Source organism: Megalops cyprinoides, chromosome 15, assembly GCF_013368585.1.
Source record: "Megalops cyprinoides isolate fMegCyp1 chromosome 15, fMegCyp1.pri, whole genome shotgun sequence".
NCBI classification, from domain to species: Eukaryota; Metazoa; Chordata; class Actinopteri; order Elopiformes; family Megalopidae; genus Megalops; species Megalops cyprinoides.
Window position 1 is genome coordinate 6608227 of NC_050597.1, and position 24830 is coordinate 6633056.

The following is a 24830-nucleotide window of genomic DNA, read 5'->3' on the forward strand; positions in this document are numbered from 1 at the left end:
CAGGGGAGATGGAACACAACAGACCCAAAGAACAGATTCCTCAATCAGCCGACCAATCAGAAAACACCAGTGTCTTCCCAGGGCATGCAAACGGCGGCATGCAAACGGCGGCCTGCCGTCAGAGAACGTTCCGGAGTGCCAGAGGAGGAGACCGCTGGGAGATCCCTGGCCTCTAACTGCAGGTTTAAACACACCCATACTCATACCACAGGGACTGCTCGTCCTTAGAGGCTAAGGGGAGGGACTGGGGGTCAGCCACACCACGATCAGAGCCGGTGACATCACCGTTTGGCTTCTGATCGGGCAGGCTGGACCCCCGGCCTGCATTCCGCTGAAGCTCGTGTCCTGCGGGCGGGACTGGGGAGGGGCTGATGGGAAGGGGGGTGTGGTTCTTACCAGGGGGCGTGCACACGGACTCGCTGAAGATGGTGTCCGTAAAGAGAGAGTCTAGAGTGAAGGAGGAGCTAAAGAAGGACTCCAGGGCGGAGAGCTGGCCCTCACGGTCGGGGGCGCCACCAGTCGGGGGCAGGCTGGCAGACTTGGGCAGCGGTGTCTGGGGGCTGTGCCTGGCCTGGGGGGGCGTGCAGGAGGGCGGCACGGGGCCCGGTGGGTACTCACTGGGCGCGGGGTCCACGGAGACGGGGGTGCGGCTGTCCTTCAACATGAAGTCGTGGATGCTGGTGCGGCGGACGGAGCCCTCGGCCGTGGAGATGACGCTGCTGGCGCGGGGCAAGGTGGCGGTGGAGAAAAGTCCGCCCCCGTGTGGGGAGGCAGAGTCCAGCCGCTCCGACACCGATGTGGCCCTGGTCTTGCCGTCCAGCGTGGGCCGGGCCTGGGCCCCGCCCCTCACCCGTGCGCTCTCTGCCTTCCGCAGGCTGGGCCGCCCTGCTCCCTGAGCTTTGGGCGGGCGCCCGTCCGACCCGGCGCTGACCCCCGAGACTCTCCCGCTGGACGAGCGCAGAATGCCTTTGCCGGCAGAGCCCCGCCCCGCCCGCTCCGATTGGGCGGGGTCAGCCGATGGGCGGATCGACTCTGCTGTGACGTTCTCCTGACTGCCGGACTACAGGGAGAACATTAACACACACACACACACACACGCACACACACACACACACACACACACACACACACACACACACACAAACACACACAGACACACACAGACACAAACGTGCACATGCACAGACACAGACACAGACACAGACACAGACACAGACACACACGCACACACACAAACATGCACACACACACACACACACACACACACAGACACGCACACAGACAGGCAGGGAGACATTAACGTTTGCACTTTTATCCTACCTTATAAGGACAGTATATGATGTAATAATAGTGGCAATATAAATCAAACAAATTCAGATTTAAATTTTAAAAACAAGGTTAAATAAACATGAATCAATTTCTCAGATGTAGTCAAGTTTACTCAAACCCAAAGATGCATAACATGCAGCCACACTGATGCTCTGCTCTACAGTGGTGTTCATTAGCACAGCAATGCTGAATCATACCTCTGCTGGGTCGACGTTCTCCTCCAGGAACTGCTGCAGGGACAGCACCTCGCTACCTGGCGAGGCGGCCTTGTTTTTGGGGTGCGGGGTGGTGGGCTCCAGCGGGCTTTGGCGGGACCCCCTCTGGGAAAGGGGGGGCTGTATGGGGCTGCTGCTGCTGGACCAGGCCTCGTTGTCCAGGCTGAGGCTGAACTCTCCGCTGCTCTCGCTGTGGGGGCGGCTGTGACTGCCGTTCAGATCGCCCCCTGCTGGAGGAGACACGCAATGTCAAACACAGGCCTCTGCACCGCTATGTGCTGACGCTAACTCTCACAGCCTGCTGTGACGGGGAAGCATTGCTGTAACGCTGTGGCAACGTTCTGCTGTCGCTATGGGCCTCCGGGGCCTGGTCATGCTGACTGCAGATTCTCTGTGCCTTGCAGCTTTAAAGCAGTACATCACGTTCAATGGAAGAATATGTCCTGATTTTACAACATTTGGCTGATGTTGCAATCTTCTCCTCCCTGAAATAATGGCTAAATAACTACATTCACTGGTGTTTCAGTGGGACTATCACTGGGGTGCAGGGCTCACTCTCCTGTCTTGCAGAGACACACACACACACCCCCATTCGCTCTACCCCACTGTGCCTGTGAAGACCCCCGCCTCTCTGCCCCCCTGTGCCTTCCCCCTCCTGCAGGACCCTGAATGTGTCAGGTCTGCCCTCCGCTGATAGCGCTGAGCAAACATCCCGCATTAAGAGTGTCTGCTGATACAGCTGAACACAGGACACGCTGCTGAGAATCAGCCACACATCTCCTGCCACTCTCACCCCCCTCACTGCCGCCCTCGGCCCGGGAACACTGAGGTCACCGCCTGCAAACACAGCGTGAGTCACAAAAACGTAACCCCTGACACTGTCTCACTTACATTAAATAAAACAATCCACTGATTTAAGACAATCCCTCAGCCCTATCCAAATAATGCATTTCTGCTTGTCTTTTTTTTCCCCCTTTGTCCTGTAGGAGACAGAAGGCACTGAGCCCCGGACAGATGTGCCGCACTCAGACCCCCTACCCACAATGCACTGCTGTGCCAGCTTAGAGACGGCGGGACAGGACGCCAGGCGCACGGCCGGGCACAGGAGGGCGGCGACGCACCATCTGCTTTCACACGCTGCGGCGGTGCCCTGTACACTCCTGCCCGCAGACACACACACACGCGCGCACACACACACACCCGCCGGGGGGACAGAGAGACAGAGAGCCGAACGGCACGGCCACACCACCAGATACAGAGAGGGGGGGATAAACCCGCTGCACCGAGCCTCCATCCCGCTCACCGATTAGCGCTGATGGAACGTTCTGCATTTCCACTCTCATGAATAATTAAAAAAAAAAAAAACTGCCTCAGAGAGATGTGACATGTGAAACATGCAGTCTATGTTCCCGTTACGCGCTATGCTAATCCCTTAATTAATAAACTGAGTCCCAGGCAAGCGTGAGCCACTGTGTGGTACACACCATGTTAACCACTGAGGCAGTAGCAGGGAGCAGCTACACTTAACAGCTCTGAGTGACCTTACAGAGAGAAGAGGCTTTAGCCTAAATACAGAGCTTTCACAGGCATCAGCTCAAATGCGGTATTCTATATGCATTGTGTACCATCGTACTAAACACATCCGTCTAAGATGAGTAACATCATACCAGTACCTGCTCTGATTTACTGATTCTCCAAATGCAGAAGAACTGTATGTCAGAAGCACCCATAACAGCAATGCAATGCAGACAGAGAGGAAGGAGAGTTAAAAAGAATGCAGAGAGAAGGAGAAAGGGGAGAGTGAGAGCCAGATGTTTTTCCACTTTTAAACGCCCTTTATTTCAAAACTTAAATTTTAAACAAAGAGCACTGGAATAAGCACAGTTTAAGAGAACGAATTAAGAAAAAAAAGGAGAGAGAGCATGAGAGAGAGCAAGAAAGAGAGATAGAGAAAGAGAGAGAGGGAGAGGGGTGTGCAGGTTGATTAGAGTGTGCATACCTGGGCCCTCGAATGCTGAGGAGCAGGAGTTATTATTGCTATTACTACTGAGGGTCCTGATACTGTGCAGGCTGCTGGGCCGGGAGGCTGGAGGGGGTGAGAGCAGGGGTACAGAGCGTGAGACCGGGGGGTGCAGAGCGTGAGACCGGGGGGTGCAGAGCGTGAGACCGGGGGGGTGCAGAGCGTGAGACCAGGGGGTGCAGAGCGTGAGACCAGGGGGTGCAGAGCGTGAGACCAGGGGGTGCAGAGCGTGAGACCAGGGGGTGCAGAGCGTGAGACCGGGGGGGCCAGCATGCTCGCTGTCCCGCAGAGAACCAGGGTACCGCAGGAGGGGCAGGGCAGTTTGGGGAGGGTGCGATTCAGGAAGCAGAGCGCTACCGGGACAGGGACCAGGTGGGGGTGGGGGGTGGCGGCATCAGGCAGGGGTATCACAGCAGAGGTACAGTAGAGGTGTAAGATGCACCCAGGTGGAGGTGAGGTGGGGCTGCATAGCTGCTCTGAGGGGAACGTCACTTACAACAGATGCTACAGGGGACTCTGCACATTGTAGAGGAGACGAGGGCCGGGGGGGGCAGTGTCTCAGCACTGCTAAAGTCCTTCAGTCCTGGCCAACCCAACACACACACACACAGCTCAGCGGATTACCAGGGTACGAATCTCACACACACACTCCCCATCAGACTGTGCTGGCACACTATCTCTGGCCATTATCTCTGACACAAACATTTACAATGGAAATGGGATTAAAAGGACAATTAAAAATGCAAGTTTTATTATTATTATTATTACTACTACTACTACTATTATCATTACTGCTGTTATTATCTGTCCAAGGAGTGATTTTATATATTTTTTAATATATTATATACAGTTTTACAGTAATAGATACTGGACTGAATTAAAATCATTGAATCCTTCAATTAAAATCACCAAGTGTATCCAAGCTGTAAGTAAACCCTGTCTCCTAATTGAATGTGTATGAGGATTTCTTAAGCCATTAACAAGCATGAAATGAGTTCAGTCTGGCAGCCGGTTAGTCAGCGGTTAGCAGACATGCAGGTGAAAGGCACACAGTTCTGAGATGGGAGACGATCGCTCCCGTCAAACGCCACGACCACTCTCCCCACCCCCTCCGAGCGCCCCACCCTCACCTTGACTCTTCAGGCCGTTGATATCATCTGACGACGCTGGGGTCACGTCCTCACAGGACGCGTTGTCTGGGAGACACACAAAGACATGACAGCCATATTTATACTGAGGGTAAAGCGGGGAACAGGAGAGGAATGTTCCTGTCGTACAGCTCTCACGCCAGCTTTTTTGCAGGCAACTACAGATGCTTTCAGTGAGTGGAAGCAGAATACAATGTGCTGTATCTACACCTGAGAGACTCCTACTGATTCAGTGTTTCAATCCGAGACTCTTTTGCACAAATAAACTGTTAACACATTACGCAATGCTACTGCTTGATAACATGAATCTCTATGTCATGAAACTTGACACCATTTCCCATAACATTACATCACATTATTGTCATTTAGCAGATGCTCTTATCCAGAGCGACTTACATAGATTACAATTTTATCCATTTATACAGCTGGGTATTTACCGAGGAAATTGTGGGTTAAGTAGCTTGCCCAAGGGTACAACAGCAGTGCCCCTGTGCGGAATTGAACCAGCAACTGTTTGGTTGTGAGTCCTGCTCCTTACCACTAAGCCACACTGCTGCCCATTTTAGTCATATGTGGTTCTCTGCAATGGCCTCAGTAACAGACTCCAAATACGCATTAAAAGGAGAGACCTCTGCTTTGCTTTCTGGTCTGACCAGTAAGGTTGCTGTAGTGCTCATTTAACCAGTAGGTGGCGCATGGTGCTTTCTTTCCTCTTTGTCATTAAGCGCAGTTTGTGTCTCCTTTATGTATTCGGTTCACTTCTTTTCTGATGTACTGAAGGGCCCTCATTTCATTTCATGCTCTGTGAGAACCACACCTGAGTTTCCCAGCAGTACTCCTGGATTACACAAAGAGTTTTCAGCATGCTACAGCAAACTACCGTGGCCTGGATTCAACCAGCACTTGTTATTGAAGTGTGACTTTTGAATTTTTCACTGTCAACTTGCAATAAAACCAAACTAATGAAAATAATTGTGTTTGCATTTAAAAGATGCCGGCAGGGGTCTGGAGTGGCTCAGTCAGTTCATTGCAAGTTCAGATCTGGCCTGTATCTTTAGCGGACAATGACCACGAGTCAACAGCCGCTGAAGATTACTGGCTCCATTCCACAGGGATGGGTGGGTCCCCATGTCAGACTGCTCATCAGCACCCTCTTGCAAGATGTGCCTATCCTCCAACTGGCATTTACTCTCCTGCAGTGCATTGTGGGGCTTGTAGTTTTATGCAGCTGCTGGCTGTATGTAAATGTATTTGTAGAGTAGAAGATGTGCCAAAGTCAGGGTGAACGAGGGGAGAAACAAACGGAGGCTGAATCCAGGCCCTGGTTAAGGGAAATAGGAGGAGGGGCCGGGTGACGCTGGCCCAGCTGTACCTTTGGCCTTGGCCCTTTGCTTGGCCCGGCTGAGGGTGGCGTAGTTGATGGCGTTGGTGGAGTAGGCCATGGACCCCAGCTCCTTCATGCGCTGGCCGCTGTCGGGCCCCTCCTGCCCGTCCAGCTGCTCCGAGCTCCCCGCCCACTGCCCGCCTGCCAGCGCCATCGTCTGCAGCAGGTCGTTCATGGCTGTCGTGGAGACGGAAGGTAAACCCGTTACCGAGGCGACGAGCACGCCTCCCCGCATCCTGCCAGGCATGCCGGGTCCCTGGGAGAACACGCCCCCTCCCGGCTCAATCCGCCATACAGGTTTCACAGAGTGTGGGAGGGGGGCGTGGCCAGGGAGCAGCATGCTGGCCGTGTCATCACTGAGCTGGTGCTTCTGAGATGACAGAGTTTGACATGGCCAGGCTGCTGTCATTCAGGTTACATCCATGTGATCACAGTAAATGCCAAGCTGAGGTGCAGAGTCGAGAGAGAGAGAGAGATGGAGAGAGAGAGAGAGAGAGAGAGAGAGAGAGAGAGAGAGAGAGAGAGAGAGAGAGAGAGAGCGAGAGAGAGAGAGAGAGAGAGAGCAAGAGAGAGAGAGAGAGAGGGGGAGAGAGAGAGAGAGGGGGAGAGAGAGAGAGAGAGAGAGAGAGAGCAAGAGAGAGAAAGAGAGAGAGAGAGGGCAGAAAAAATGCAACAAAAATGCCAGCGTGTGTTGCCCTGGCAACTCAAATGCACATTAGCAATGCCAGTAAAGCAAGCTGAAATCGAGCATTTTCAGAGAGAGAGAGAGAGAGAGAGAGAGAATGCTAGGGAGAGAGAGACAGAGAGAATGATAGAAAAAAGACAGAGAGGGGGAGAGAGAGGAAGACAGAAAAGAGAGGGAAAGAGAAGGAGGAAAAGAGAGAAAAGAGGTAGAGAGGGGGAAAGAGAGAGATGGAGGGAGAGAAGAGACAGAGAGGGGGAAAGAGAGAGAGAGAGAGGGAGGCAGAGACGACAGGCTGTGAGCCATATTTGGGCTGCACCATGCTAGCTCTCACTGGTGGAGTGGCGTGCTGCCATGCCATGCCAGCTGCAAGCCTGGGGGAGCCGCAGAGAGGGGGGGCGGGGTGTGAGCTTTAGGGGTGGGGCCAGTGAGAGACAGGAAGCCTCTGCTCGTGCCAGGGGCAAGAACGGGACCGGGGGTCGCAGACAGTGCAGGCCACACACACCCCAAAAGACTCCCATCTTCACACCCAGCGACACCCAATCCGTCACTAAAGACTGGACCACCATAGCGATGCTACAGCTAGGTCAGATGAACACACCAATGCTAAAAAACAGACTAAACGTGGCAGAGATATGGTGGCCAAAGCTTAATCAGTTGTGAATGAGATGCTTTAAATACAGGCGTAGCAATCAGGTGTTCTCAGCCATTTCTCGTTTTCTGCTCCATCACGTGTAAGATGGTGTCACAGTGATACCACGTTTGATTCAGTGAGACATCCACCATGCAGCTCGTGGCTTAGACATCAGCGCAGTCAGGAGAAACGTCAGCAGAGGAGGCACAGCAGAGCAGCAAGGAGAGTAGAGAAGGAGGGGAGGAGAGGAGGAGAGGAGAGGAGAGGAGGAGGAGAGGAGAGGAGGAGGCGGGAGAGGCTGGACTCTGAGCTCTTACACATGGACCGGCGGTAGACTGCCTTCACTTTGTCTTTGTCCTTGGATCTGTTCCGCATAAACGGCAGCCGTTTCAGTGCCGGCACTTTAACGGCAGGCATAGAAGGAGGGGGGGAGGCGAGGGGGGGGGCCAGAGAGGGAGGGGAGAGAACAGATGGGCGTTAACACAGTGCCGAAACCAGGGGATAGAGACCCAGAGTGCTGTCCTGTTGGACACATGCGCTCACACGAGCCTGTGCACACCTAATTCATCGCTCTCTCTCTGTCACACACACACACACGCACGCACACACGCACACACACACGCACGCACACACGCACGCACGCACGCACACACGCACCCAACACACACACACACACACACAGAGCGTCTCTCACATGTACAGTATATGCATGCACACGCACACAGCTCTCTGGAATGGCTGTGAGGTGAGTTGAAGTGGGTTGGGGTGTGAGACAGGGGACAGGTTGCACAGCACAAACATTTGCAGATGCATATTAAAGGGTGCAATACACCTACGCCCTGGAGAGCGGTGACGAGGTGTGTGGGGGGGGATCGTTCTGCACACAGGGGCCAGCTCACTGCTGGGAGTGACGAGGGGGGGGCTGCAGGGAGATCACATCTTTAATGGAAGTGAGCCTTGAGGCATGTACTACCCTATGCCTCTCACACAGAGCTGATAGGAGTGAACATCCACACAGCCTGCTGGGAGTTCACTGAGTTTCTCTGCTACAGAGCTGAACCCCGCACGCTGTGTTTGTTCTACACTGTGATCAATCACAACGGGAGAGACCATCACACCCACCTGTGCTGTTACAGTAACCAGGGAATGGTGTGCTCTCTGCACTGCCTTATCATACAGCAAAACTACTACGACTGCATTAAATCAAACTAATCTAACGAATTAATTAATTACCCAACCGGATTAAATAAAACCTCATCACTGTAAATTCAATCAAGTGGGAACTTTTTACGGATGGGATTAGATGAAAAAAAAAAAAACAAGCAATCCAAAAAAAAATAATACGCAAACTGATATAAACATCCATTTTCTGTTGAGTTGTTCAGTGTTGTGTAAGAGAGTAACTGTGGTAAGCTGCCGGCGGGGGTCAGACTGGAGCTACGCTGTCAGCTCTCCGCCCCCGAGAGGTGCGTTGCACCCTTTAATACAGATGGACACGGCGAAGGCGGGATGAGTCAGGACTCCCTCAGACACCCCCGAGAGACAGCCACAGAAACCCCGCCCTCCTCCCCGCGTACCATTGGAGGAACCCTGGGCACGGGAGTGCTTCTCTCTCTTCCCTTCGAGACAGAGGGGGAAAGACAGGCACAGAGCAGGTTACATAACAGCCACAGTCGCACAGCAGAGAGCAAGCAGCCACCAGCCTCCGCCCCTCTGCGCCTGTTTGACCTGCCTCGGACTGCGGTGGGAGGGGGGGCGTGGTTGACTGATGCAGGTGGGCGTGGTCGACTGCGTGCCGGTGGGCGTGGTCGACTGCGTGCCGGTGGGCGTGGTCGACTGCGTGCCGGTGGGCGTGATTGACTGCGTGCCGGTGGGCGTGGTCGACTGCGTGCCGGTGGGCGTGGTCGACTGCGTGCCGGTGGGCGTGGTCGACTGCGTGCAGGTGGGCAGGCTCTGTTTTTCTGTCCTATCATGATGATGGCTGTATGGACCTGCAGCGCATCATATGGTCTACTGGTACTGATAAGGGGTGGGGCTAACTGTGGGGCTAACAATGAGGGGCGGTCCTTTTTGTCTAGCCTGTTAGCAGAAGTGGGGGGTGGAGTTTATGAACAGTAAGGGGGCGGTTCTTCTCTACCCGGCCTGTCAGCAGCAGCAGGGGGTGGAGCTGGCTGTCAGAGAGGGGGCGGTCCTTGTCTGCTGAATCCATCAGTAGCGGCTGGGCCGAATCTGTCCGTAGAGCTTACAGTGAGGGAGGGGTGGGCAGGGGGGTGCGTCATACTCACTGCTGCTCCTCTTGTGGGACAGGGTGTCGTCCAGCGAGCCCACGGACGAGCTGTCTTGGCTGTCGTGGGGGGGCAGGCCCAGGAAGCCGTCGCTGGACTCGGAGCGCGTGGGCGTCAGTGTGAGGGAGCGCATGCGCTCCCGGCTGCGCGGTTTTATCAGCTTCTTCATCTTCAGGGTGATCCAGTTTCCACGCCTGGGGGAGGGAGGGAGGGGCCGGATCAAACGGGGCATCTACCCCCAGAACTCCAATTTTACAATGTTATCCCTTTATACAGCTGGATATTTACTGGTACTAGGTTAAGTACCTTTCCCAAGGGTACAGCTAGGTATCGAGCCAGCAACCTCTCGGTTATGAGTCCTGCTCCTTACCACTATGCTACACTGCCGCCCCCCAGTCAGCTCACAGTCAACTACCCTGGGTTAACGTCTCATAAACAGTGGCCTGGAAAAGCTCTGTGAAAGGGGAGCTCACATCTGGCGGCTCGTGTACAAAGGCCTGAGAGATTACTCCCCTGTGACGCTTACAGTGCGCTGGATAACTGCGGGAATACACAAACGAGTTCAACAGAAAAGGGTCCCCAAAACGACCCACATCCCGTCCAGCTACCGTCTGCCTGAACTTCACCAGGGTCTAGTTCTGTTTCATACACCTGTCTGTCCAGCAGCTGTGGGCTCACGAGTTTCTCATTGGATTAAAATGTTCATTAACAACCAGTTAAATTCCAGCTTGGAGCTAGCACAAAGTACCCTGAGAAAGGGTGTGGCCTTAATAACTGCCAAATGGGAGGAGCTATCAGTTGTTACCAGTGATGTACAATGACTCTAACCAATGAGAAGCGCTTTGCTACACTTTCCAGTCATTTGGTTGGTTTACACCATGCAGCTAAAGCCTCACTCTGCAGGGTGTTTCTGGTCCTCCTAAGTAGGGGATGGCACCATTTTAATGGATCACCCTGGCCATGAACCCACAGTGAAGCAACTGCAAGACTGACGTGACTGCATACCTCCGCGGGGGTGAAGGGTCATAAAACTTGTACTGGTCCATGATCTTCTCCTCCAGCTTCTCCTTCTGCCTCCTCAGCTCGTTCAGTTTGTCTCTGAAATGGAGAGAGGGTGCTGTCAATCAATCAGTCTGCCAATCAATATCTCTTCACTGTCCCTGTCAGGAAAACTATTCTGTAGCACAATGATATGATCACCACATACAAGGTGCAATTACATGCAAGACATGTTAAAAGCCATTTCCGTTCTGAAAAAAATATTCAAGGCATCATTAGGATTGAAGTGTACATTTGTGGAGGTATTTCTGTAAGAATCCTCTGAAATAGTAGTTGAGACAAGATGAAACTTGGGAGCCCACAAATTACAATAAGTAATGAAATGCAATAAGATTTACAATAATCTAGCATGATATGCACATAACACACAATGCTGAAAGGCAGGTGAGTTATTCCAGTTCAGTTTATTGCTGAGATCCCATTACTGCTGGAAAGCTAGACAACAGCTGGGTGGAAAGACAACCCGTCCCGACTGGTAGATCTCTGTCACGAAACTCCACATGTGGTTCGATGCTTAGTGGGCGTTTCGGGGGGGGAACTAAATGTTCCCTTTTTGAGCATGCCAGGAGGAAAACGCGGTATGCACAAACAGGCCGGTCCAGTTCAGGGCTGCAGCACTGTGGGTGATGCACAGCTGTGTGAGTTAGTGAGCATGACAGCAGAGCAAGATCGGGCGTGCCTGTAAAACCGATGTCATTAGAGACGGGGAATTTATGGCCACTCGCTGATGCTTATGCATGAAACCCCACACACTCTACCACCACGATCTACCCATGAGCAGATTCTGGCCTTTTCCTGGGAGAAACCAGTTCCAGGGGTTACTTTCTTTTCAAAGCTGACAGCAGAGAGTGGACAGCAGCTCTGATAGCCAACCTTAACACTCAACTATGACTCCAACTGACGACACCCATAACTATGACTCCAAAAGACGACACCCATAACTATGACTCCAACTGACGACACCCATAACTATGACTCCAAGCAGAGAAACCCTTAACTATGACACCAAGTGGGGAAAGTAGATTAAACTCTAGTTGCTAAATCCTTCACTCTGACAGGCAGCTGAGATGACCTGTGTTATCTTCAGTCCACAAGCAGTCCTACCAATTTAGGAAGTCTTGGGAGAGTGAGATGTCTGCTTGTAACTGTAGTCTTTAATGGCTGAGTGTTTACTGTTTAAAAGCTGAGCCCTGTGGGCTGTGCAGGGCGGCGTGGGCTTACATGTACTGTCTCTGCTCCACATGGAACAGGTCCTTGCTCTCCATGGTCTGCTCCAGCAGGGTCCGGTTCTGCAGCATCAGGGTCTGGATCTGGTCCAGCAGGTGCCGGTTCTCCTCCTCCAGGTTCCCCTTCAGTTGGCTCAGTAGCTGTGGAAAACCCAGAGTACATTTTACATTTCCAAAGGCCCGCTTACGACGGCTATCTCAGTGTGTGTTCGAGCAATGCCACTGAGTCTATCAGTCTAACAAAACACCCAGCAGCTATGATCTTATTTTAATGGTGAATGAAAACCACATTATTTCTTCAAACAAGCTGTCAAAACATAAAAGGCAAAACTTGATTGTGAATGCTGAATACACCGTAAAACACAAGAGAAATATTAATATTTTGTCTATGTGACATTCTCTACAGCAGCTCAGAAAAACAGTGTGCAGTGATAGGAAACATATTATGAACCCCAGATCTCACACAGAGATATAAATCAGCCCCTACTTACACAGGGATAAGATGTCGCTGAAACACTGCAAGGCAAAACAAGTCTGGACAGATCCACCATGCTGGTATAAACGACACATTCCAAAAATGCCTTTTGCCAAGATGCACACATGCTCCTCATTAAGGCTAGCAGAACAGGGCAGCCTACAGCACCTTACACTGATTTGTCAGACTCCGGTACTTCACACTGATTGGTCAGACTCTGGCACCTTATATATTATATATACCTTATATATATTGCAATAATAATAATAATTGTTGAGCCTCTTGTACCTACAACTGACAGGTCAGTTTGCAATACCTCACACTGATTGGTCAGCTTGGTGGAGGTGATGTCCAGCTGCTGGTACTGCTCTTTGAGCTTAGAGAATTCGGCCTCCAGGCGGGTCTGTTCCAGCTTGGCACTGTTCAGCAGGCTCTTCAGGTTCTTATGGTCTGCCTGAAGCCCCTCGTTGTCCTTCACCAGCTGACGGTACGTCTGGTTCAGCCTGACCACAAGGGGGCAGTGTGTTAAACCCACACCAGCCTGGGAGAGGCACTCCATAAACATCCCCCATGCATGGAAGAAACGTACCACGTAGCTACAATGTTACAGGCACGTACTGAGGGGGTTATATATTATATACCTTGCATGTTATCTGTTGAATTTAAAACTTTAGCCTTTCACTAGTATGTTACTGGAACTCTTTAAAGAATGACTCAGAAACTCTGTACACAAGCTTGGGGAAGAAAAAGCCTTTACAAGCGCAATGATAATGTCATCATTTCTGTTGTATAAAAGGGGAAATTGATAGGAAAAACTGAACTTATTAAGGGGAAATACATTTCAATAATTGTGATCCCACAGACACAGGTACAAGTAGTAGTGCTCTGCTGCAAGATCACATGTGTTCACAGTTCTGTGTAAGGCCACACCCTGTTTATGGTCTGTAGGCAGAAGCCCTGCTGTATACCTGACTGCCATTACGGGATAACTCACTGCAACATGATCTGCATTCACTCACACCATGAAACAGGAAAGTCATTGATTATTTTATATGCAAATTATTTTATCTATTGTTCATTCATGAAAATTACATAAAGAAATAACCATCTTAAACATTTTGTTCATGTACAAGCATTCAAATACCCATCCTAGTAATCAATTTTATGTAATGATTTCATAGCCACATACTGACAAAGTTAAATATTTTGTCTCGTGCTTCCTGTCTGTCAGTCACCTGGCTCTGCCTTACACCTGCCCCACACACACACACACACACACACACACACACACACACACACACACACACACACACACTCTCACCTGTCATTGTCCTCCTTTAGCTTGTGGTACTTGGCAGCGGTGGCCTCGTGGTTCTTGTTCTCTGCGAGCATCTTCTCCTGCTCTGCCTTCAGGGCCCTCTCCAGCTCCTCCAGATGGGTCTTCTGCTTCAGCAGCTGGTTATATCTGCAACCAGAGTGTCCCAGATACCATAGAGTAAAACACAACCCAGAGTGTCCCAGACACCATAGAGTAAAACAAAACCCATTTTAAAATATTTATCTTGAGCCTGAAACTACTTTGAGGTTTTATGGGGAAAGGATGTGGCACTGTGGGTGTGGCAGCGCAGGTGTGGTAGAATAGGTGTGACAGTCCAGGCATGACAGTAGGGGTGTGAGAATGTGGGTGTGACGGCACGGCTGTGACGGCACGGCTGTGACGGCACGGCTGTGGCGGCGGCCCACCGGTCCTCCAGCTCGCGGTGCTCCAGCTCCAGGCTCTTGTGCGCCGCCTTGAGGCCGCCGTGCTTGGCGATGAGCGCCTCGTACTCGGCGGCCTGCCGCTCGTGCAGGGCGGCCAGCTTCTCGTGGTCGCGCAGCAGCAGCTCGTGGGCGGAGCGCAGGTCCTCCCGGTCCCGCAGCGCCCCCTCCCGCTCGCTCTCCACGCTGCTCTGCTGGCTCTGCAGCTGCGTGTTCTGCGCCAGCAGGGCGGCGCTCTGGGAGCTCAGCGTGGAGTTCTCCACCTGCAGGGGGAGGGGAGGGATGCAACCAGCCTGAGCCACACGCTCACCATGCCTCACTCACAGAGGCTGTGAGATGCATTCATTACACAAATACTCCATGTTTTAGCTTTAACTGTGAAATGATGCTATCATGACAACAAGACAAGTTAATGCTCAGTTCTTAAAAGTAGGTAAACATAGTGCGTGTATAGCCTAGTGTGTGTGCAGCAGTGTAGCTTAGTGGTTAAGGAGCAGATTTCGTAACTGAAAAGTTGCTGGTTTGATTCTCCCCTGGGACACTGCTGCTGTACCTCTGGGTAAGGTACTTAACCCACAATTGCCTCAGTAAATATCCAGCTGTATAAATGAATAACATTGTAAAAAAAACCTGTAATGTTCGCTCCAGATAAGAGCGTCTGCTAAGTACCAGTAATGTAATAATGCGTAGTTTTCATAGGGGGGCACTGTGGACACAGCCAGTCTGATTACTCTGATAATGAAAAAAACCTCCTATGGTTCTAACCTGCATGAAAATCATTTGAAGAGACGTGTCTATTTCAGGGTTTCTGTGCCAATCTGAAGACGCAGAGGTCTGGCTCTGCGCTGTAATTAGCGCTTTTAGCGGGTTTAGTAATCCTGCTCCCAGAGCCAGAGCAACCCAAATACGGGCACGTGTCTGCGTCAGGGCCAGAGCCGGGCAGCTCTCTCTGTGACGCCTGGGCTGCCGTTTCGGGGCTCCGCCCCCCGCCCGCCTGAGCAGCCCTGCGCAGCTCTCACCTGCAGCTTGGCGTTCTGCGTCTGCAGCGCGGTGTTGTTCTCCTGCAGGGAGGCGGTCTGCCGCTGCAGGGCCAGGATCTGCGCCTGCAGGTTGCTGCTCTGCGTCTCCAGCTGCTTCAGCTGCGTGCGCAGCGCCTGCTTCTCCGCCTGCAGCGTGGCGTTCTGCGGGCGGGACGCGGGGACACGCGTCAACACCGCGCGCTCGTACTGCACGTAGTGGTGTGAGGATGCTGTGTTCAGCAGTGTGAGGCTGTAGTGTTTAGCAGTGTGAGGATGCTGTGTTCAGCAGTGTGAGGCTGTAGTGTTCAGCAGTGTGAGGATGCTGTGTTCAGCAGTGTGAGGCTGTAGTGTTCAGCAGTGTGAGGATGCGGTGTTCAGCAGTGTGAGGCTGTGGTGTTCAGCAGTGTGAGGATGCGGTGTTCAGCAGTGTGAGGCTGTGGTGTTCAGCAGTGTGAGGCTGTGGTGTTCAGCAGTGTGAGGCTGTAGTATTCAGCAGTGTGAGGCTATAGTGTGCAGCAGTGTCAGGCTGTAGTGTGCAGCAGTGTCAGGCTGTAGTGATCAGTACAGTGAGGCTGTAGTGTGCTGTAGTGTGAGGACATAGTACGCAACAGCGTTAGGCACTACTGTTCAGGAATGTGAGGATGTATTACACAGTAGTATGAGGATGTGGGTTCAGCCGTGTCAGGATGTAATGTGGAGCAGTGTTAGGCTGTAGTGTTCTGCAGTGTGAGGCTGTAGGTTGCAGTAGTGTGAAGCTGTAGGTTGCAGCAGTGTGAGGCTGTGGTTTTCAGCAGTGTTAGGCAGTAGTGTGCGGTACAGGCAGAGCTGAAAGCTGCACTCACGTTCCTCTCCACTTCGATGAGGCGGTCCTTGACCTTCAGCAGCTCGCGCGTGGCCTCGTGGCTCTCCTTCTCCCACTTGCTCGCAGCCTGCATTTCCTCCCCTGCCCTGGGGGGGGAGCTCTGCACCATCCGCTCCTCCTCCTCCCTCTGCCGCAGGGCCTCGTAGTTCTTCTTCACCTGTGGGGTCAAAGGTCAGCCCACTGCCTTGTCCCTGTCCACTCCAGCTCCTGCACTGCAGCACAACTCTCATTCAAAGCAGCGCTGCCCAGTATGAGGTTTATCCCCGGGCCCCGTTTCCCCCTGCCTTCCCAGCAGGTAGGAGCTAAGGAGATTTAAAACAGCTGAAAGGCCCACAAAGACCCACAGCTGAAAGTCTTTTCTCTTCTTTTTCTTCTCCTAACCCTAACCCTGTGTGCACAGCGAGAGAGAGAGTAGACTGAGACGGCTAAAATAAGCGGAAAGTAGGAATAAATAATCTATGGAACACTTCAAAAAAAAAAACCACGCTGTACGGTATGCAGCACAAGCAGTTTCTCTCTCTCTTCTCTCTGTGTGTGTGTGTGTGCGCGCGCGTGTGTGTGTATGTGTGCGTGTGTGTGTGTGTATGTGTGCGTGTGCGAGTGTGTGTGTGTGCGTGTGTATGTGTGCGTGTGTGTGTGTGTGTGCGCGCGTGTGTGTGTGTGTGTGTGTTTGTGTGTGTGTGTGCGCACGCGCGTGCACTCACAGTCTTCAGCTCCTGCCGCAGCTGCTGGTTGAGGTTGGAAGACTCCTCCAGTCTGGCCTCCAGGGCGGCGATCTTCTCCTCCTTGATCTCCAGGGACTTCTTCAGCGTGCATTCCAGCTTGGACTCCAGAAGCTTGTATCTGCTGCAGAACATGTTTCAAAACCACAGCACCCAGGTGAGGCGGAGAGAGAGGTTCTCCTCATTCAGTGCTGCTCACATCAGCTGCTGAGACAATGGCCTTTCAAAACCGTGCATCTGGCCTGCCGGAGATGAAGGCTTGTGCTTTTACTGAGGAAAACGCTACACTCACAAACAACACCGCAAATACAGCGAGGTAACCATTGAGGGCAAAAACTGATTATTATGGGAACAGACATACCAATATGGAGTATATACCACATGGAGTAAAAGAATCAGATAAAAATGGCCTGCCCTCGTATTTAAATGTAATGTTCATGTGCTTTTCCTTTACATACCCACAGCCTATCATCTGACAGTGACAGTCGCCTGCTGCCAATATCACAGTGACAGTAATGAAGACAGCTTTGAGGGGGGGCGTGGGGGGGGTCAGAAACCGCTAACTGCCACAGAGCAGTGATTAGAGAAGCGCCTCTGGGCTTCTTGGCAGTATAATACAGACATGTCTTTGTGTATAGATGGCTGTGCTAGACAGCACTTAACTGTCACTGCGGTGTGTGTACAGTATGTGCTTTGTGAAAACATATGAGGTGTATTTGATTGGTGTGTGTGTGAGTATGTATGTGCACATATGTACATGTGAATGTGTATGTGTATATGTACATGTGTGTATGCGCATGTGCAAGTGCACCTATGTGCATGAGTGTGTGTGTGTGTGTGTGTGCATGTATTTGAGTTTGCATTTCAGTGTGTGTTCACGTGTGTACGTGTGTGAGTGTGTGAATGTTCGTGTGAATACATATATGAGCATGTGTGTGTAAATGTGTGTAGGTACCATCTGTGTGTGCAGCTGCCTCTGTGTGTGTGTGTGTGTTTGTGTGTGTGTGTGTGGTGGGTGTGTGTGTGTGTGTGTAGCTACTTGTGTGTGTGTGTGTGTGTATATATGTGTGTAGGTGCTGTGTGTGTGTGTGTGCACGTGTGCGTATGTGTGTGTGTGTGTAGGTGTGTGTGTGTGCGTATATATGTGTGTAGGTGCTGTGTGTGAGTGTGTGTGTGCGCGTATATATGTGTGTAGGTGCTGTGTGTGCGTATATATGTGTGTAGGTGCTGTGTGTGAGTGTGTGTGTGCGCGTATATATGTGTGTAGGTGCTGTGTGTAGGTGCTGTGTGTGTGTGCGTGTGCGTATATATGTGTGTAGGTGCTGTGTGTGAGTGTGTGTGTGTGCGCGCGTATATATGTGTGTAGGTGCTGTGTGTGAGTGTGTGTGTGTGCGCGCGTATATATGTGTGTAGGTGCTGTGTGTGAGTGTGTGTGTGTGTGCGTATATATGTGTGTAGGTGCTGTGTGTGAGTGTGTGTGTGTGCGCGTATATATGTGTGTAGGTGCTGTGTGTGAGTGTGTGCGCGTATATATGTGTGTAGGTGCTGTGTGTGAGTGTGTGCGTGTATATATGTGTGTAGGTGCTGTGTGCGCGCGCGCGCATGTGTGTGTACCTGTCGTCGTCAGAGCTCTGCTCGTCCTGCAGCAGTCTCTCCTTGTTGAGTCCGATCTTCTCCAGCTCGTGCGTCAGCTTCTCCAAGTCATTGTTCATCTGCTGGGTGCTCAGTTTCTCAGTCACCAGCTCCTGAAACGCAGCAGCACCGCGTCATATCAATGCCGTATATAATATAATCATTTATGAAATACGCACTCATCCAGCAATGCTGTTTATGGCTATGTGTGGAGTCTGGACCTCATTCACTGGTGCACACTGCCTATTGCTTATATCACTGCTTATCTGTGAATATGAGGCCACAGTTTTAAGAATCATATTCAAAAACTGCTCTATTTAACAGTACTCCTACTCATGAGAACTTCACATGAAACAGGTCGATTTAAACCAGTAATACAGAATCACCGTTACAAACGAACACCATGAATTTCAAAGTGTTCTCTTCTACATTACATTATGATACTGTCAGTTAGCAGTCACTTATCCAGAGCGACTTGCATAGGTTATTCTTCTATCCATTTATACAGCTGGATATTTACTGAGGCAATTGCGGGTTAAAGTACCACGCCCAAGGGTACAACAGCAGCGCCCCAGCAGGGAATCAGACCAGCAACCTTTTGGTTATGAGCCCTGCTCCTTACCGCTATGCTACACTGCTGGCCAATGCAATCTAATGTCTAAAGAACAGCAAGACGCTGAGTCACGAGCCTGGCCTCGCGGGAAGGTTACCTCTCTGAGGGTGAGCAGCGTCTTCTTGTCGATGGTGGCCTGCTTGACCAGCTCCTTGTTGTCCTTCTCCAGCTGCTTGACGCGGCTGCAGGAGTCCTTGAGCAGCGCCAGCTCCTTGCCCAGGGCGCGGTTCTCCTTCTCCAGGTTGGCGATGCGGAGGTTGTTGTCGTCCAGCGTGGCGTCGCGGATCTCCGCCTGCTGCCTGAGCCGCTTGTTCTCCTTGTCCAGCTGCTTCCGGTCCCGCTCCAGCTGCGACGCCTCCTGCTCCAGGGCGGCGCTCTCCTTCTCCAGCTGCTCCAGCCGCTTGCTGGAGATCTTCAGCTCCTCCAGGCTGCGCTGCAGGCCCTGCGTCTCTGCCTCCGCCTCCCGCAGCTCCGCCTCCAGCTGCGCCACCTTGCGGCCGCTGCTCTCCAGGGCCTTCTGCAGCCGCTGGTTCTCGGTGTCCAGGCCCTGGCAGCTGAGCTCCAGCCGCTCGCTCTTCTTGGAGGAGGCGCGGAGCAGCTCCAGGCTCCTCCTCAGCTGGGCGCGCTCGGCCTCCAGCTCGCGGTTCTCCTGCTCCAGCTGTGCGGCGCGGGCTCCGGCCGCCCGCAGCGCCTCCGCCGCCCGCCGCAGCTCCAGGTTCTCCAGGTCCAGCTGGCGGTTCTCCTTCTCCAGCCCCTCCAGCTGCGCCGCCGCCCCCCGCAGGCCGTCCAGCTGCTTGCGCAGGCGGCGCGCCTCGGCCTCCAGCTCGGCGTTCTCGCGCTCCAGCGCCTCCACCCTCTCGCAGGTGATGCCCAGGCCCGCCAGCCGCTTCTGCAGGCCCTCGTTGTCGCGCTCCAGCCGCCGCAGCTCCGCCTCCAGCTCGTCGGCCCGCTCGCCCCGCTCGCGGCACAGCTCCAGCTCCTTGCGGAGCTGCCGGCGCTCGGACTCGGCCCGGTGCAGCGCGCTGCTCGTCTCCTTGATGGACTCGTGCAGCACGCGGTTCTCCTTCTCCACGTCGCGCACCCGCGCCTCCGCGCTGATCTGCGAACGCTGCCGCAGCGACGCCACCGTCTGGCTCAGCCGCTCGTTCTCCTGCTCCAGCACCTTCACCTGAGAGAGAGAGAGAGAGAGAGAGAGAGAGAGAGAGAGAGAGAGAGAGAGAGAGAGAGAGAGAGAGAGAGAGAGAGAGAGGGAGGGAGAGAGAGAGAGAGAGAGGGAGGGAGAGGGAGAGGGAGAGGGAGAGGGAGAGAGAGAGAGAGAGAGAGGGAGGGAGAGAGAGAGAGAGAGAGGGAGGGAGAGGGAGAGGGAGAGGGAGAGGGAGAGGGAGAGGGAGAGAGAGAGAGAGAGAGAGGGAGGGAGAGAGAGAGAGAGAGGGAGGGAGAGGGACGGAGGGAGAGTGGGTGAGAGAGAGGGAGGAAGAGGGAGAGAGAGAGAGAGAGAGAGAGAGAGAGAGAGAGGGAGGGAGAGAGGGAGAGAGAGAGAGAGAGAGAGGGAGGGAGAGAGAGAGAGAGAGGGAGGGAGAGGGACGGAGGGAGAGTGGGTGAGAGAGAGGGAGGAAGAGGGAGAGAGAGAGAGAGAGAGAGAGAGAGAGAGAGGGAGGGAGAGAGGGAGAGAGAGAGAGAGAGAGAGGGAGAGAGAGAGAGAGAGAGAGAGAGAGAAAGGGAGAGAGAGAGGGAGGGAGAGAGGGGGAGAGGGAGGGAGAGAGAGAGAGAGAGAGAGAGGGGGAGAGAGAGAGAGAGAGAGAGAGAGAGAGAGAGAGAGAGAGGGAGGGAGGGAGAGAGAGAGAGAGGGAGGGAGGGAGAGTGGGTGAGAGAGAGGGAGGAAGAGGGAGAGAGAGAGAGAGAGAGAGAGAGAGAGAGAGAGGGAGGGAGAGAGGGAGAGAGAGAGAGAGAGAGGGAGAGAGAGAGAGAGAGAGAGAAAGGGAGAGAGAGAGGGAGGGAGAGAGAGAGGGAGAGAGAGAGGGGGAGAGGGAGAGAGAGAGAGAGAGGGGGAAAGAGGGAGAGGGAGAGAGAGGGAAAGAGGGAGAGAGGGGGTGGGAACGAGAGAAACAGAGACATTAAACATTCCAATATAACATGCACGCAGATTTCTCTGAGTAAAGGTATTTGGCAATTATATGAATGCTATTACATTGTCATTTAGCTGATGCTCTTAGCCAGAGCGACTTACATACAGTAGGTTACAATTTTATCCATTTCTATACAGCTGGATATTTACTGAGGCAATTGTGGGTTAGGTACTTTCCCTAAGGGAACAGCAGCAGCGCCCTAGTGGGGAATCGAACCAGCAACCTCTCTGGTTATGAGCCCTGCTCATAACCAATACACCACTCCGCTGTGGTCAATTTAATATTTGACAGTGATGAACAACCAAGGCCTAATTATCAGTCTATATTTGACACTTTTTACCGCAAAAATCAACCACTGAATGCATGCTGAATGCAGACTGGTATTTTCATTAGATATGCCTTCCTCTGTGTCTCAGCAGTGTGATGGGATGAGGTAAACTTGCACAAAGATCCTTTTCTCTCCACTTAATTCAGTACGCGCACTTACAGATTAAGCTGTAACATCATTCAGAGTTACCTGAGATCATGACTCAATAAAAGGCCTACTACTGCCTTGTGTTCTATTTGGTCCTTTAAAGGAGGAACATTTTATTAAAAATCTCAGACTGCATAACAGTCCAAAAAACAAAAACAAAACAGAAAATGCTTTGACAGAACCTGACTCCACCGTTTGTTTGTGAAACATTCCCCATCAAACGCTGCCTGAATCCTATGGGTTTCTTTCTTTTTGTTCTGTTCAGCAGCATCCTCAGAATCACAGATCAGATCCTGACGACGGGACGTCTGGGAAACACAGCTGCCTTCAGTCAACACAACAAGCCACAATCGCCGTGAGCTGTATCAGAAATCGAACAGGTAAGGTGCTCAGGTGAGCTGCTGCTCATAACGTTCTCCTCACTCTGACATCCTAGCTGCTTTTGTTTGGGTTAAAATGTGGTCACGTTAAATTCCCTTACAGCCTCTGGTTCCCTTCACACTGCCTCTGCTGTTACTCATGGGATTTCCTCTCACACATGGTTACCCGGCTCAATGCCATTTCTGTTGTGCCACTTACCTATTACCACCCACCTGGACAGGAATCCAGTGACCATCTCACAGACACACTGTTTAAACTCTACTACACACTATGCGGGAAACACATGACGATAATCACTGTTGGAAATGAAGCTTCATGGGTGAGCTCTGATTTGCGAGATGCGTGCTGTGGAGTCAGAGCTGAGGATGAGGGCATGACGGTCTTACCTGTCTCTCAGAGTTCTCCCGCAGTGTCTCCAGGGTCCTCTCTAGCTGGGCCTTCTCCTTCATCAGGTCCCCACTCAGATCCTCCGCGCTGCGCAGACTCTGCCTTTCTGCGCTCAGCTCCCGCTCCAGCTGCTCCAGCTGCGCAGACACACACACAGGTATGGGCACGCATCCTTGAAAAGCTCTCCTCTCTGCTGCAGTAATGAGCTTTCACCATCACGGAAAACACAACCTGCATGATCCAGGAAGGTAAACCTCACCTCACTTAAAACCCAACCTTTCTTGGTAACACTTTGATAAACTGCTTGACATGGCTGTTTAAGCTGAACCCTGCTTATGACACCACATGCTTAACATCCCTGGTTTTGACTGCAGTATGAACAGGAATTTGATAAGCAAGAGGAAGTTAAGTCTGTTTGTGCTTCAGCAGCAGTAGCTGGTTGGGAGAGGCCAGGATACAGCAGAGCACAGCATATACTTACACTCACTTCACAAACACAAATTACCAACCAGGGTGTCTACAACGTTAGCCTATCATGTGCAACGAAAGCTCTGGGTTCTGAGACTCATACATGCACACACGCACGCACGCACGCACGCACGCACGCACGCACGCACGCACGCACGCACACACACACACACACACACACACACACACACATTTGCAAAGACACACTCACATGAATACACATTCACATGAACATAGGCAAATGTATACACCTATGTGCACAGACCCAAACACACGTGCACACACAAAAGCATGCACACACAGGCATACAAGCAACACACACATGCACGCACACTACCAATGACAACAAAAAAAGCCTACTGATAAGCTGCACTTTTGCAGTAAGCAGGCTGATGAATAACCAATATACTCCACGAATAAGCTAGCACTCACTAAGCAGCTTATAAATGGCTGCTTTCTGGATGACAAACAAAACCTCTGAGATACTTCTCTTTTTCAGCTTAAATTTGTCCCGAATCTGCATGAAGATAAATGGTGATGCCTTGGTGCTGTCTGGAGTCCTCCATAAATACTTCATGCTTTTACTGAGTCAGAGTTCTTCTATTTCCAACTTCAACACTGAAGCTTCTCCTTTGTCTAAGAAGTGGCCTGTTTTGTGCCTCCTGTTTAAGTACAGTGGAGGCTTATGAGCCTATAAATAGATTCATGTTGCCTAGAGGAGGAATGAGGGTGAAGTCTGGAAAAATACTTGGAAAATTACCTTCCAGCTCAGTTTGCCTTAGTTTCAGCTCCTTGTTTCTGAAAACCTTAATATACTGCCTGACCTGCTAAAATTATTACACTATTAGACTGCAGCTACTTTGCCAGCTGAGGCTTAATTCTCTGAAAATGTTTAACCCAGAAAAAAAATCAAGCCTCACCAAATGTTCCTAATTCTGCTTATCTGTCACAGACACATTCCTGTGGTTTTGGACAACTGCAAGTCAACTCCAGTGTAACTGTCATTGTAAAACTACAGACAGTGGAAATCCCGGGATCCAAACCTGTGTAGTTTTTTGTGGGTATGGACAGCTAGCTGCCATCGTTGTGCCTGCTCCCGTTTGCTTTCACAAGCTTAAAGCACGGCTCTTTAAGGCCGTTGCCATGGCAGCAGTGCCACCCTCGGTTTCCTCACCTTCTGGGCGAGCCTCTGGTTCTCCTTCTCCGCCTTCAGCAGGCGGGCCCCGCCGTCCCCGCCGGGGTCGGAGGTCACCCTCAACTCCTCCATGGTGCGGAGCAGGGTCTGGTTCTCCTTCTCCAGCTTCAGCAGCCGGCTGGACGTCAGCTCGTTCACCTCGTGGCCCAGGGACTTCTGCGGCACTGCTGGGGCACGGAGTGACACCCCCTTGTGAGTTTCCATGGAGACTGATCAGCACGTCCAGACAGAGACACTAACAGCCACACCACCCTGCCTGCTAATGCCCTCACCTCCTCTATCCAACAGCTGAACCCAAGCGCTTGGCTTGTACTTGGATGGGAGACATCCTGGGGAAACCAGGTTGCTTCTCTAAGTGATGCCATTCAGCCAGTAGGGGGCAGTCTTCACTCTGGACTAAGCACATCTAAAGCCCCTGTACAGTGGTGTTGGCACTGAGCTGTAGGCCGATGTGTTAGACTGAGGCACTGATTTACTGTGGTCATTAAAGCTCCTGTTGCGCTTGTAGCTGAGTGTTACCCCCAGTGTCCTGGTCCAGTTCCAAAATCCATCTCTCCGCATCAGGTCATTAATCACCCCTCCTGCGCCTGACTGGCTGAATCCCTTACATTCTCTCAAATCACAAATCAAGACAGCAAAAGGGAACCGAGCACTCAGTCCTCCTGCTTAAATAAAGGTTGAATGAAAAAATTCAGCTCAAACTCAAAAAAAGTACTACACCCACATTTAACCATA

The 24830-nt window shown here is 52.0% G+C and overlaps 1 protein-coding gene across 11 annotated transcripts in view; it reads right to left on the reverse strand.

The window, feature by feature from the left end:
• Window positions 1-24830, reverse strand: part of LOC118789730 (girdin-like) — a 69094-nt gene continuing 44264 nt past the window's right edge. Inside the window, exons 13-32 of one of the 11 annotated variants that reach the window (XM_036546306.1) lie at window positions 24075-24259; window positions 22432-22569; window positions 19161-20231; window positions 18433-18563; window positions 16801-16939; window positions 16077-16253; window positions 15235-15396; window positions 14201-14478; window positions 13779-13922; window positions 12774-12960; window positions 11978-12123; window positions 10703-10795; window positions 9698-9891; window positions 8990-9031; window positions 7730-7813; window positions 6085-6273; window positions 4695-4760; window positions 3544-3630; window positions 1527-1774; window positions 1-1060 (exon numbers count right to left, since the gene is read on the reverse strand). In XM_036546306.1, the coding sequence (XP_036402199.1) occupies window positions 185-1060; window positions 1527-1774; window positions 3544-3630; window positions 4695-4760; window positions 6085-6273; window positions 7730-7813; window positions 8990-9031; window positions 9698-9891; window positions 10703-10795; window positions 11978-12123; window positions 12774-12960; window positions 13779-13922; window positions 14201-14478; window positions 15235-15396; window positions 16077-16253; window positions 16801-16939; window positions 18433-18563; window positions 19161-20231; window positions 22432-22569; window positions 24075-24259 (4637 nt within the window). In that variant the 3' untranslated portion in view covers window positions 1-184. Of the gene's footprint in view, window positions 1061-1526; window positions 1775-3543; window positions 3631-4694; window positions 4761-6084; window positions 6274-7729; window positions 7814-8989; window positions 9032-9697; window positions 9892-10702; window positions 10796-11977; window positions 12124-12773; window positions 12961-13778; window positions 13923-14200; window positions 14479-15234; window positions 15397-16076; window positions 16254-16800; window positions 16943-18432; window positions 18564-19160; window positions 20232-22431; window positions 22570-24074; window positions 24263-24830 lie in introns of all 11 variants that reach the window. The other 10 variants (XM_036546304.1, XM_036546305.1, XM_036546303.1 and 7 more) reach the window with 10 other exon arrangements.